We start from the raw sequence: 13,420 nt of genomic DNA, 5'->3' as shown, positions 1-13,420 counted from the left end.
ATGGGTTGCAGGCAGAGCACTTGAGTAAGACTTTGAGTATTTAAGCATCGAGGGAACCATCGTCAGTCAGATATGGGTTCGACGGGAGCGATCGAAGGTAGTCAAAGTTGTACACCCACTTCGTCTTCGAATGCCTTGCCGCGGTTAGGTTGGTTGCCAAGAATCGAGTACTGATGCCGCAGACTCCCTTCAAGCAGCGGTGCTTGTCGGCAAGTCTTTCCTCGGCGTATTGTCACGTCTTGCGGAGGAGTATTCAGTACCGAAGAAGCAATGGCATCATAACAGCGCCTCAAAAACACATCTTAGCAGCTGAGTATGTTCATTCGTCCAGGGTGCTACGAGAAGCATGTCATCGGTCTCGTCGGCCTTCAGAGAAGAGCTCAAGCTGACCAATACCCCTTATAAAGGCCTGGTCACAACACCCATCAGTGGATTGTTTCTGCTGCCTGTCATTCCGCATATGCTAACAACACGGCTTCTGGGGAGGCCCAAAGCTCTCAGGGGCAGTTCCATCCTCGATTCATTTTGCCGTCAACCCCAACAACATGAACATGGCGTTTCCTAAATTCTATTACGAAGTAGGAAGTTGCAAACCTCGAAATAACGAAATATCGTTGGTTTCATCTCACTGGAACGGTGCCCGTTTAACCTTGTCAAGTTCAAACAATCAATCAATCAATTATGAAGCTATCGCAAGTCGATCAGGTCAATGACGGAGCTCAAAGTTGATCGGCTCCGAAGGACACGAAAGCCTAGCCCCGAAGGCCCCGGAAGCCCCGTCCCGGCCGTTCGGGACCCAATCCCGGGCCCTGCTCTCTGGAGCCCTTCTTCTGAGGCCCAGTATATGTATCTTGTGTACATTTGCGAATGAATTAGCAATCAATCAAGTATGGTATTACGATGTCGCAACTAAGTCAAGTTTGGGCCTCAAACTTGATTGATTGCCTTGAGGTGGGCGCTGACCTGTGAAAATAAAGCTCGACTTTCGCTTTTGGGGTGTAATTTTGGCTGGCTGTATCTGGCCTTCGTTATCCATTAGTCTTGTGACCTTCTATTTCAATTTCAGATAATCTGCAGAAAATCACTTTCTGTGTCGCCAGAATACTTTCGGTTGGTAGTTTCGTTTTGCCTTATGTGGATAGAACGCAAGCCACGTCGAAGGACATAGTCTTATGCGTCCACTATTTACAGGTTGCCTCACGAGAAGGCCAAACCATGACGCTCTCACAGGGCAGATATTGCCCACGATCAGTCTCAAGCGCGAAATCATCTTTAAGAAACCCTTTTAAGATACAACAGATATTCATAGATTCTTTAGACAAGGCTGCAGTGCATAATCTTGGGGTTTGCCTTTGAATAACCAGGTAGTCGCTGTTCACACCGAGATACCCCAACTTGTAGATCCTGCCCAGTGTTAGCTGCGTGTTACACAAATATCACCCAATACGCACGTACGACCGCCCACCATATTCATCGAAGCGAGGTAAGCTGCATATGACACGCTGGTCAAAGGTACGACCGTCCAATCAGTGCATCTTCCTCCAATCCCATCCTATTGGTCTCGAGTGAGGGGTTGATTCAGCTCCCAAGAGATCATCCCCAGTATATATGTGAGAAGTAGGTATGCTTATGGTGCGTCATTTCTGTGCAGCGATTCCAAAACTTTCTGTCACGCGGAAGAAGCTGCTTGAGGCTGGTGCGACACCTGGAAGTGGTTGAAGAAAGTTCTCAAGCAAAGCACCACTCTCGCTTTTCTAGCTCTACGACATGCCAAAACACAGCATGGAATCCATTGACATTACAGTCGCTTTCATTCTTGCTGAGGTCGAAACGATATCTTCGACGCATAGAAAGCTTGAACGCATCAAGGGACTCCCGGAAGCTTTCATCGCAGCCGGAAATATTCTCCCTCTGGCTGAAGAGACTTTGCGACTCCTTCAACATGCTCTTGAGAGTCAGTCTTTTGACTGGCAAGATGAAGATGCGATCATCGAATCTTTCAACAACGGACTGAATCGTTGTCTCGAGCTTGTTACCTCTACGGAGAGCACCCTCCGTCAGGTCATGGCTGCCGATATGCAAGGCACAGGCAGTTGGCCTGGCATCATTGGTTCTTATCGTCAGATAGTGGCATCAGCCGGCAAAGGCCAAAACATCGAGGCTCTGATGCTGAGATTTCTGGTTGAACTAAGGATGTTACTTATCAATCATAACATCACAAAAGATGTCGCACTGTCCAGGCAAGACCAAAAACTGAAGACTGCCTGCGAATCACTCACCCATGTATTGTCATCTCTACCCGCCTCGGACTCTCCAAAGCCTCCTACCACAAGTTCAATCGCGAAGACTTCCAAGAAAAAAGAGGTCACCGTTGATATCAGAATCCCGCAACCGTCAACAAGATACCTAAATAGGGACCAGTATGGAACAAGGCTTTTGCGGGCCGCAAGGAGTGGAAAAGAAGAAACAGTCTGGAATCTACTGAAAAGGAACGACATAAACTTGGACCAGAGGGATGAGAAAGGCCGTACACCGCTATCACTGGCAGCAGAGAAAGGGCATGAAACCATCGTCCTACTACTCCTCCAAACAGATAGCGATATAGAGTCCAAGGACAACACAGGCCGAACACCTTTGTCATGGGCGGCAGGAGCAGGGCGTCACGCTGTCGTTCAAGTTTTGCTGGACTACGGAAGCGACATCGAATCTTTTGACAACATGCTCCAGACACCACTGTCGTGGGCTGCTAGAGAAGGACGTACCATAGTCGTCAGAGATTTGCTGGACTTTGGCAGCAACATCGAATCTTGGGACTATGCTGGCCGGACACCACTTTCATGGGCGGCAGGAGAAGGACACCTCACAATTGTCAGAGATCTTCTGGACTGTGGCAGTGTCATTGAATCTTGGGACAATACTGGTCGGACACCATTGTCATGGGCCATAGGGCAAGGACACCTGAGAGTCGCCAGACTTCTGCTGGACCACAGAAGCGATATGGAATCCTGGGACAATGCTGGCTGGACACCAATATCATGGGCTGCAATGAAGGGACATAAGGTTATCGTGTCACATCTGATTCACGCCGGGGCCAGTGTGGACTCAGTAGACAATAACGGTCGTACGCTGTTGTCATGGGCGGCAGAGCAGGGTCAAGAAGCTGCTGTTATACAGCTACTCGACGCTGGCGCTGATGCGAACTCCAAGGACAACGATGGGTACACACCATTGACAAGAGCCGCAGAAAAGGGGCACCTGGGAGTTGTAATGCGACTACTAATGGTGGAAGATCTCAAGGGGTCTGGTGGGGTTTCTGAAGAGGCTGGCTGGCTTCCCCAGTACAAAGACGGAAGATTTGCGGCGGCAGACTCGCAGCCTGCCTTCAGTAAGATGGACGTCAACTTGCACCAGCTCTGTTGTGCGCACGAACTTCGGGAGAAAACCGGAAGCGACCCTATCGTGCATCAGAACTCAGATTTACGAGCTCAGCATCTCAGCCGAGTCGATATGCAGAACCAGCTTTCCCTCCATTGTGGGCTAGCTGGTGTGCTCCCGCCAGGAAGCCGGCCACCCAGTGCCTTTGGATGGGCCAGCTTTTCGATTCGAGAAGCATTGGTATTCTTCACTGGCAATCCAAAAGACGATCTGCCGGAGCCAACAGCTCGAGACGAGTTGATTCCACAACTTCATCAAGCGGCCAGCGGACTAGTCTCTGGAGCAATTTGTCTACAGCAAGCGGGATTCTGCTGCAACCAATTCACCGCACTAACGACATCTCGAAATGGATTAGGGCAGTCAGTGATCCGCATGAACACCATTTCGTTTCATCGTGTACTGGAATTGGCTGAGAATATTACGGCATTGAGAGATAGAGGTTTCAGCGATTCTGTCATATCCCGATGTGCTTCAACAAGTACGGACATTCTCGAAAGCCTTTTCGACATCACTTTACCTGTACCGTCAACAGTCGATTTCAAGTTGCACTATTGCTCCCTATCAGTGCAGCTTCTGTCGCTAAGTCTGGTGCTCTATTCGCGAGCTCATATAGGGACCATACACCCCGTCTACTTGACAAAGCCCCTCAACAGAATCGTCCTTCGTGGTAGCTCGCTAGATCGTCTCCACATAGCTGCAGAGCAGCACAAACTTTCTTGCATGGGAGACATGGTTGGCGATAAGGTCTTCGCTTTCAGATTGATCCCCAAAGCTGCTCCAACTGAAGAGAATCAATCTCCACTTCATCTTAGTGCTACGTGCGAAGAGATCGTGGACTCTTGGGGCCCAGGATCCTTGCTTTTCACAGATTCAAAGGAACCCTCCAAGGATAGAATACTTGGCTTGGTAATTCGGGGAGGTATCATCCAGCAACATGGAAGGCTGGGCAATGGTGATCTACTGTTTCATTGGGGACCAGAATTCATCAGCACTGATCCAGTCTCAGCTGTGGTCTTCAGTTATACGGACAAAATCGTCATTGGCGCTTTTCTAGACACTGACCGAGAGCCATCAGTATCTTTGGTTCCCATCAGGGAGCCAGAGAAGCAGGCTAACGCGCCGCAAGTTCAGCATCAGGAATCAGAAATACCCGTACTGGGAAGTCGCAACAAAACGCAACGCCAACCTCCTAAATTTTACAGATCAGTTCGCATTAATGAGTCTTGCAAAAGAGATACTTGGGAGACGTGGCGAGCATCTCAGGGACACCGAGCAATGCTGGGAACAGAGCCGGAAACTTGGAGGTTTGTTGAACGAAGCGTGATGTTGCAATTCGGTGACAAGCTCCTGGGCCAGATCGGAGGTAATCAAATGAAACAGCCTGGTGTATCAGCAAAACGAGCTGTTTTGGACCGATGGACAAACGAAGGAAACCTCTTAATTCTCGAGGAGCTATACGGGCTTCAAGTCAGCCTGTGCACGGGGGTTGCCCGGAGGGTTTCTTTAAGAGCCCTTGTCTGCCACGACCTCATGGACTATGTTCGCAGCCTTATGGTTCCTGGATGGGAACAGTTGGAGGAACAAGCGAAGAGAGCAATGTCTTCGAAAGAGGCATTCTGTGAATGGAACGCAAAGATGAGCCCAGAGTCAGAGTCGAGGAAATGCATGGTCAAAGTGATTGACATGCTTTTTAAACGCTTGAAAGATACGGGATTCGACAAGAACGGAGTTCGTTTCGCATTGTTATGGCCAAATGGGTCAGAGACTCGTCACTGTGTCAAGATGGCACCTGAAGGCGATCAGAAGTGGTGCAGAATGCTCAAAGATAACGAATGGTCGACCACATTTGCTGTTGCCACCAATCTATGCTTGGAGGCCCCACTTTACAAGTGCAGAGATAACGAAGTTGCCTGGGGTGGTATGAAGACCTTTTCGACATTTATGTTTTACAGTGAATCCGGCGTTGACTCAATTAGATGTAAGAAGGATTGGCAGATACATCACGACAAATGGTATTGGAATGGCGAGGAGGGTGGTAAAGTCATGTTTCTGGCTCATAAAGAGCCTGCGAAAGTTACTGAACTCGACTACCGCAGGAATCCATTACCGAAACAAATTCGGTCTCTTATACCAACACTAGAGGTGTTAGTAGAGATCACAAGCATGGAGGATTCCGGCGAGGAGGTATTGATTACATGCAGATCTTAGTGAGGACTAAGGCTGTTTAGATGGCCAACTGCTGGTAAAAGTCCAATCTTGGCCCGATTCCATACACACAAGTTCCTGGTCGCGATACTGACGGGAGGATGTCGATCGGAATTTGTGTCATTCGGGTTGTTCCAGGTAGTCTCAGCAGATATTGTGAGCAGGGTGGTGACGATGCGGGAGACTAAGGATAGCTCAGTCTGAACATCTTGCAGTAGATTAGACACATCAGCATGAGCCACACTGATCTTGTTTCTTCACAACAGATGATGGCGGATGGTATATGATCTTCCTGACGCATGACAAAAGCCGAATCTGGACTGTTGAGCTCCTAAGTAAAAAAGAAACACCAGGTCGATTGGTTGCTCCCTCAATCAAAAATACAAAGAAGACCGAGAAGAACAGTCGCCTGCCTCTCTCCCTTCTTCTCAGAAGATTGGTCTGGACCATCACACCTGATCCTTCCGACGTCTCCGTTTCATTCTGAGATCATCAAAAATGACGTAATTACTGAAGCGTCTGGAACCATGCGTGGCCATGTTCTCAGGCCTTCAGTCGCCAATTCGGTAAACCAACCTTGCCTCAACTATGTGCAGCTCCAGCTCGTCACAGTCGTGCTCATCAAGAGAGCATAGGTCAAGCAATTGCTGACTTGTTCTGATTTTCATTTCTGTGTTCAGCTTTTCTATTCGGGCGGACTATTGAACAATCGTTTCATTTTATCACCTTGGACATCCTTCATCGCTGTTATTACCGTCGATACTACTACGATCATCGTCTCTGTTGTCTCCCTGTAGTTTATCTTCTCATCGTTGGCGTTATCTATGCGACCCCTATTCAACCGCATGTTGAAACCCTCTATACCGTTGTCTTTAGTATCTAGAGGTACTCGCCATCCAAGAAAATGTTATAGCTTAGACACAGCATATGGAACAGATGTCTTGGCGCGAGATTTGAAAACGTCAAATATTTGCCTTGATGCCATGGCACTCAGGCCAGACGATGCCCGAGACGCAATTCAAGTTGCTGGAGACTTCATACGTACATGGCATCATGCATGACGGGGTATTGAAAGGTTTAGAAGATGGAGACGTTCTCCCTACGATTACCTCCTTCTTCCCTTATAACTTCTTTTCAACAGTTTCCCGCCTGTGGGCACACCTTTTTGACCGCTGTATGACTGTCGCTACGAATACTTCTCATGTCGTCTAGCATATGACGCTCAAGGGCCATGCCGCAGGTTCTGAGAGTGCTGTTACATGTAGAAATCTTATCTTATTTGGGTCACTTGTCGTTCCGCTCACAAGGTTTGCTCAGAATTGCAGCCTTACGAATGACGTCTCCAGATCGGTATTTGAATCATTAGCCAACATGAAGTTTTTCCTCAATGATGGCTTCATCAGAGATGCGATGGTGCTACAGAACCTGAAGACCGTTAATATTCATACTGCAAGTCTACCGCAATGGAGTGCATAGTCATGAACAGACGAGAACATTTCTTTTTTGACACCCCTTGACGTAGTGCATGTGCGTGCGAAACTGCGAACTGGACTACTGTTTGATACAATAGGCATCAATGGCCAAGGTGAAGTCCATATTAAGTCCGTACTAGAAGCTAGTACACCCTGACGACACGCGCCGATTCGCCGGTGCAACGGCATGAAAGGATCCGGGATCATACGTCAAGATCGTTACAACGCCATCAACCTGCCATCTCGACGTCGAAACGTTCTCAAGAAACAAAATCTCTCTTGATTCCAAGCCACGAGAGCTTGCCCATCATTGTCAAGTTGACATTCGATCGTCCTTTCACTCCCTCCAACCTCGGGCCGCGAACCTCTTCGTCCCCCCTCTCCTCCCCCCTCCCCCAAAACCTTCCACCACGGTGCCCAAAGCTTGCACCCTACAAACTTCGTCTCAAATCCCCATCAATGACCTCACCTCAAACGCCATCCAACACCAGGACCAACCCTTTTGCCTCCCCAACCCCGCGCCTCACGATAAGCTTTGCCTTTCATGCCGTTGCGCCGTTCACACAAGCTCCTCCCTCCCCAGCGGCGCCGCGGCGCGCGCGCGCGCTCGCATTTCCTTTCCCCCTCATCTCCGATCGAATGGAACTGCAGAGAACCAGAAGCTTCTCATGCAAACTATAAGACAAATCTCTCAGATACCTCTCCGTCCCCTCTGAAACTACCCGCCAAGATCTCCATCATGTCCACAGACATTCTCAAGCTCAACCCATAGCGAAACCGTCAACAACCAAAAAACCGTATTCTACCTTCGCCCAAAGAGAGATACAAAACGATGCGCGCAACAACAACAACCCTCGTCCTCCTCCTCAGCACACTCGCCCTCGCGGCCCCGACCCCTCTCCCAAAAGACAACAAGCTCCTCCTCCCGCCCACGGACCTGGGCCAGCACACGGGCAAAATCGGCGTCGACAACGTCGACCTGAACACCAAGCTGCGCGTCGACCCCGTCCGCATCGACCTGCACAACCGTCAAGACGCCGGCCAAGGCTCGCCCGTGACGGACCCCAATGCGATGCGTCCGTCGCCCTACTCCGACAAGCCCGTGGAGAAGAGGGTACAGCGGGAGAAGAACGCGCCCGAGGATGTGCCGCGGTGGAAGAAGAAGTACAATGCCGAGTACGATTGGATGAGTCCGGCCTGATGCCGTTGCGGATTATTGGCGGACGGCGCGATCGGTAACGACGGAGTGCTTTTGCAAAACAAAACGGAGATAATGTAGAATGTTGGATGGGATAGCGTGGATGCTCCGAACAACAAAAATTCGAATGGCGGCGCAAGCTTATATGAGAACATGAGAGAGGGTGAAGAGAGTTCAGAATGGACTTCGCACTCAAATGGGAAATGATTAGTCGAAATGAGATACCATAATTTACACCTTCCACTCACCATTGCAACGATTGACCTAAAAGTTCCTGTGAAAGGTGTTCATAATCTTCATGAATTAAAAGTACACTCGCGCCCGTGGGCTATACAGACGAGGCCGAAAAGGAACTAGAGAAATCCATAACTTCATTCAGACACAAACATGTCTGCTCCCAACTGCAGGCCAGACTGAGGTATGGGTATGCATCCGACGCCAATGTTATGCAACCAAAAACTAGTACACCTCCGACCGTGACCATCATGACCACCCTACCAAACCACCTTCATGTTCACATGATATCTGACAATGCCTCCTTTTCCGGTTTTAGGACCAGCTTATGGGCGAGCAAATCCTTGCTTTGCCTGGATGTTGTCAGTGATGACTTCTGGAATGACTTTGGGGGATACCAACCTTCATCTGTTCGATCCTCGCCTTCAGCTGGCTGGTCACCTCAGCCGCACGCTTCCAACTCTCTACCCCACCATTGTTGTTGTTTGAACCGTGACCGCCGCCTGCGGAGTAGTGAGGTGCCGGTGGTGGTGGTGCTTCGTCAACAGGAGTGGCCCCGGAGCTGCGGTAGCCTCTAGCCGGGCTGCCGCGACCTGACGAAGCGCTGCCGGTATACCTGAGCTCGGGGCTGAGAGCCTTTGAGCGCGGGTAGTGATGGTCTCCATTCTCCTTCTCCTCAGACATGTTGCTGGCGTAACTAGCGCGGTTGTGCCTAGAGGACGATGTGCCGTATGAGTTGTCGCGGTAAATGCCTGCGTCGTCATGAGTGGGCGATGTGATGCCTGTTTCTGTTAGCTTTGGAACCCTCCAGAAAGATCACGAGAGCATGCTTACCTGGGCTGACCATGCCTTGTCTTGAATTGAGGCCTTCGGCGTGGTTGAGCGCCCTCTTAAGTCGGTCGAGCTCGCGTCTCAGGCGGTCGTTGGTCTGCTCCGTCGCTTCAGCATCGCTTCTCGCGCGGACGAGCTGAGTCTCCTTGGCCTTAATGCTAAGGACATCACGAGTGTGGTCCTCAATCAGGTTGGCGTTCTGGTTCTTGAGTTCCTGGATCTCGGACATGTGCTTGCTCCTCTCATGGCGCATCTCTTCGACTTGACGGGTCAGACGCTCGTTGGCCGCTCGGAGCTCCTCCAACTCAGCACGCTCCATCGCCGTGAGGCCGCTTGATGGCGGGGGCGACGCAGGGGGCATTTGAACGGGGGCCGCGGCCGGCTTGGCGAGGGATCGGCCAGCAAGACCGCCGCGGCCGAGGCCGATGCGGGGTTGAGGTGGGGGAGGGGCGGGTTCGTCGTCTTCGGGCATGACGGGACGGCGAGGAGAAGCAGCAGGGGCAGCAGCCGCCGGAGCGCCCAGAGGCCGCTTCGACTTGAGCCCCGCAAGACCAGACGGCTTCGCCATTCCGAGCTTGCTGGCGGGCTTCGGGCGAGATGTTGGCGGAGGAGAAAGCGGTTCGGGCTCGGCGGGTGGGGCAGCAGCAGGCATCACGGGTTTCTTGACGCCTGCGGGCTTCTTGCCTCCAACAAGTCTCTTGGGCGGGCCTGCAGCAGCCTTCGGTGCTGGCGGAGGTGCCTTGGGCTTCTCCTTGGCCTTAACTTCGGCGGTCTCGTAGAACTCCTTGACCTTGGTCTTTCTGATGTCGTCGAGACCCTCCATATGCGGGTTCATGGCTCGCTCACCGATAATCTTCATTACGGTACCCAGAATCTCGGCACCTCCTGAACGCAGACCTTCGCTCGATTCGGACAGAAGCTTCTTGCCGGACTCGACGATAGAGGCGATTTCAGGTTTGCTAGGAACGTCGCGCGTCGTTCTGAGGCAGCGAATCAAGAACTTCATCGTACCCTCCTTGACCTGAGGGTTCTTGTGGACGAGGTAAGTGCCGATGTCCTCGAGACAATCGGTCAGACTCGTGGCGAGGAAAACTTGATCCAGAGCAGCGCCGAGCGCATCCGAAACCGTGGCCTTCTTTTCCTTCAACCTCTCCATGATGGGCTGCATCACGACTGTGCGGTATTTGGCGTAGCCCGACCTCAGTCCTTTGGCCAGGACCTCGATACACTGAGCTGCCTGGGTGACGACAGCAACGTTTGCATCCTTCATAGACTTGGCGAGGCCGCGGTTGATTTCGTTGAAGTCGCCGTCCTTGATGCGGGGAACGTTAATCGCCGCGTACAGGGCCTCCAAGGCTTCCTTCCTTTCTTTCCATTTGGACGAAGCCAGAGCCTCGGAAAAGTTGCCTGGGATCTTGCCAAAGACGTCCTGCGGTTCCGCCAGGTCAAACGCGTCCACCTCGGCCGGCTCCTCGACATCGTCGCCCCCGTACTCCTCTTCTCCTTCGGCACCTGGAGGCGGCGCGCGCGCCATGGCGGCCTGTTGTGAGCGCAAGAATCGCTCTTGCTTGGGGGCGGGCTCGGCCTTGATTTTCTCAAACTGCGCCTCGAGATCGGTCTGCTGGGTGGGCTTGAGATCGCCCCAGAACATGGGCTTCATGGCTTCGCGCAGCCATCGGTAGAACTCGACGGCGAGGTTCGTCGCGGCGGCACGGACGTTCTTGTCGGCATGACCGAAAGCCTTGGGGAGCAGCTTCAAAACGGGCTTGGGGTCAACGGTCTTGCAGCCATAGTTGTGGAAGATGGCGGTGAGGGCGGTGATTGCGGCGGCGACAACTTTGGGCTGCTTGTTGGAGAGGGCGGGAATGATTTCCTCGATGACGGGAGCGGCAACGTCCAGCTCGACGAGCAGGAGCAGGGCCTCTAGTGAAGACTCTTTAGCGGCGGCACGTGTTGACGGCAAACCCTTTTCGCAAATGGGTCCAACAGTCACACCGCGTGTCCTTGTGCTGTGTTCCTTGCCTCCGAACTTGAGGAAGGCGCAGTATGCGGCGAGACCTTCTTGTTGAGCGGCGACATTGGAGTCTGCTACGGCGCCCTTCCACAGGCCGGTGTCTGAGAGGAACGGTCTGAAGGCATTGTCGTACTCGTCGGCGGTGGCAGCGAACGCCTTGGCGGCATCTTCGTAGCCCTGCTTGCGCACTTTCCACACCTAGGTCGCGTCAGCATACATCCTCCTCCCCAGAGAGCGCGGGGCTCCAGCATGTCCCTACCTTGTGGGCAAATCTGTCCTGGAGGGGGAGGGAGCTAAAGTCCTCCTCTTCGGCCATCGGAACGAAGGGCTGCTGGCGTGTTTGTAACGGTAGTCGTTGGGGAGTCGGGGGCAGAGGCGGCGGAGGACTCGGGTCGGTATGTCGGTTCTCCTTGTCGAAGAGGTCTGGCTTCCCGAGACTGGCTACTCTTCGAATTAGCTTGGAGAGGGAACGGGTATGTTTGACTCGGCGATCCATATTGGGAGCGGCGGAGGGCTGGAGGGAGGCATGCAGGCTGCCGGCAGCTGCGACCGGATTGGGGAGGTGGTGATCCGGAGAGGGAGGGCATGACTTACAATAGAAGACCCTGGGCAGGTATGGGAGTCGAACCAAGCTGGACCAGATCAGGCCAAATCAGGTGGTGAGGTTGTCGCGGCAGCGCGAGCAAGAAAAGGTGCTGGGGTCGGCCAAGTCAATGGGGGGATACCTGGCGGTACAGCAGAGAGGGTACCGTACTGTGGAAGATGTCTCCTGTTCTGTGTAGAAGGAGGAGGTCGGCAGCAGCAGTGACTTGCCGGAGTGACAAGAGAGGAAGTCGTGTAGGGGTGTGGTGAGGTATGTAGGTAGTTGGAGGTGGAAGCACACAAGTTTGAAGGTATGTGCGATGAACAAAGGTATGTGCGGGTTGTTCGCGTGGAAACAAGAGGGGGTCAAAGTTCAAAAGGGCTAACGCAAAAGCGACGACGCGCCAGAGGATTTGCAGCGGCAGAGGGAGTTCCCGTGTTGGAGGAAGACGGGAGATGGTGGTGGTGGGAGAATTAGGTAGATCAGGTAGTGTGAAAAAAGGCAACTAACTACCTTACCTCTAGCGGTGGTGGTGGTTTGTTGTTGCAGCAGGTGGGAAGTGGAATGCAAAAATCGACGTCAGTTCGATTGTTCACTTTCTCACCTCAGGCTTCTTTCTTGAGGAATGGGGCCTGGGGTGCTGTCTGTTTTCTTTTGTTTTTTACCCTGCAGCAGCAGCAGCCAGCAAGAAGGGGAGCACAGGGAATTCTGGTTGTCAGGACAAGGACAGGAGCAGCTGCCGTCCTTTGCTGTGCAGCTGTGTGCCGTGTGCTTGGATGGGGTTCACCACCACCACTCACTGACTGGACTGGACTGCTTGTGAGTGTGGTCCAGTGCATGGAGCAGCCAGCAGACTCAGCACTTTGGGGGGGCATTGGGCTGGTCAGTGCAGTGGGTCTGGGCTGAGCTGAGCCTCTTGATTCGCTTGTAATGCTGGAGGTGGGGACACACTAGATGATTGGGCATGATTGGGTATCTCTCAGAAGAGGTAAACAACATCACATGACTCATCCAGACGGAAGCCAATGGATAAGAGCTGATAACACTGACAGGACTCCATTTGGGCTTCACCTGGCTCTCACCTTGGCTCACCTCTGATGGCCTTTTCTCTCACCTCGGCCTTACCTTGGGCCTTTTTCAGCAGCCCTGTGAAGCCTTTCCGACATCTGTCCCAAGTCCTTCCTTGCTTGGACCAGGCCAGGCTAGTGTAGCCCTGAGATTGAATTGATTAATTCTTTCTTCTTTCCAGCAGACATGCACTTGTCCATTTAATGCATTAATGGCCGTTGTAAGCCACTCCACAGAATCTATCTGCTATACTTCCAAATACCCACTCTTGATGATCATAAATCATGGCATAATGCAATGACCTCAGACGCAGTGGCTGAGTGACAAACGTCCATCGCCATCCCAACTTGACATTTGGTCCATCTCAACTGGCAGCTCTC

General features: G+C 52.2%; 2 protein-coding genes across 2 annotated transcripts; one reads left to right on the top strand and one right to left on the bottom strand.

The window, feature by feature from the left end:
* Positions 1-7,944: 7,944 nt before the first annotated feature.
* Positions 7,945-8,313, top strand: CGCS363_v013991 (uncharacterized protein; the record flags this gene model as incomplete). Its single annotated transcript, XM_036645840.1, has 1 exon — positions 7,945-8,313. The coding sequence occupies one exon, from the start codon at positions 7,945-7,947 to the stop codon at positions 8,311-8,313; it is 369 nt and encodes a 122-aa protein (XP_036488596.1).
* A 557-nt stretch (positions 8,314-8,870) lies between these two features.
* On the bottom strand, positions 8,871-11,885 carry alp14 (Spindle pole body component alp14; the record flags this gene model as incomplete). Its single annotated transcript, XM_036645839.1, has 4 exons — positions 8,871-8,897; positions 8,947-9,326; positions 9,379-11,587; positions 11,649-11,885. The coding sequence occupies 4 exons, from the start codon at positions 11,883-11,885 to the stop codon at positions 8,871-8,873; spliced, it is 2,853 nt and encodes a 950-aa protein (XP_036488804.1).
* Between the last annotated feature and the right edge of the window lie 1,535 nt (positions 11,886-13,420).

This window comes from Colletotrichum siamense, assembly GCF_013390195.1.
Source record: "Colletotrichum siamense strain Cg363 chromosome Unknown KSG_Cg363_contig10, whole genome shotgun sequence".
NCBI classification, from domain to species: Eukaryota; Fungi; Ascomycota; class Sordariomycetes; order Glomerellales; family Glomerellaceae; genus Colletotrichum; species Colletotrichum siamense.
This window is presented reverse-complemented; position numbering and strand designations above follow the sequence as displayed.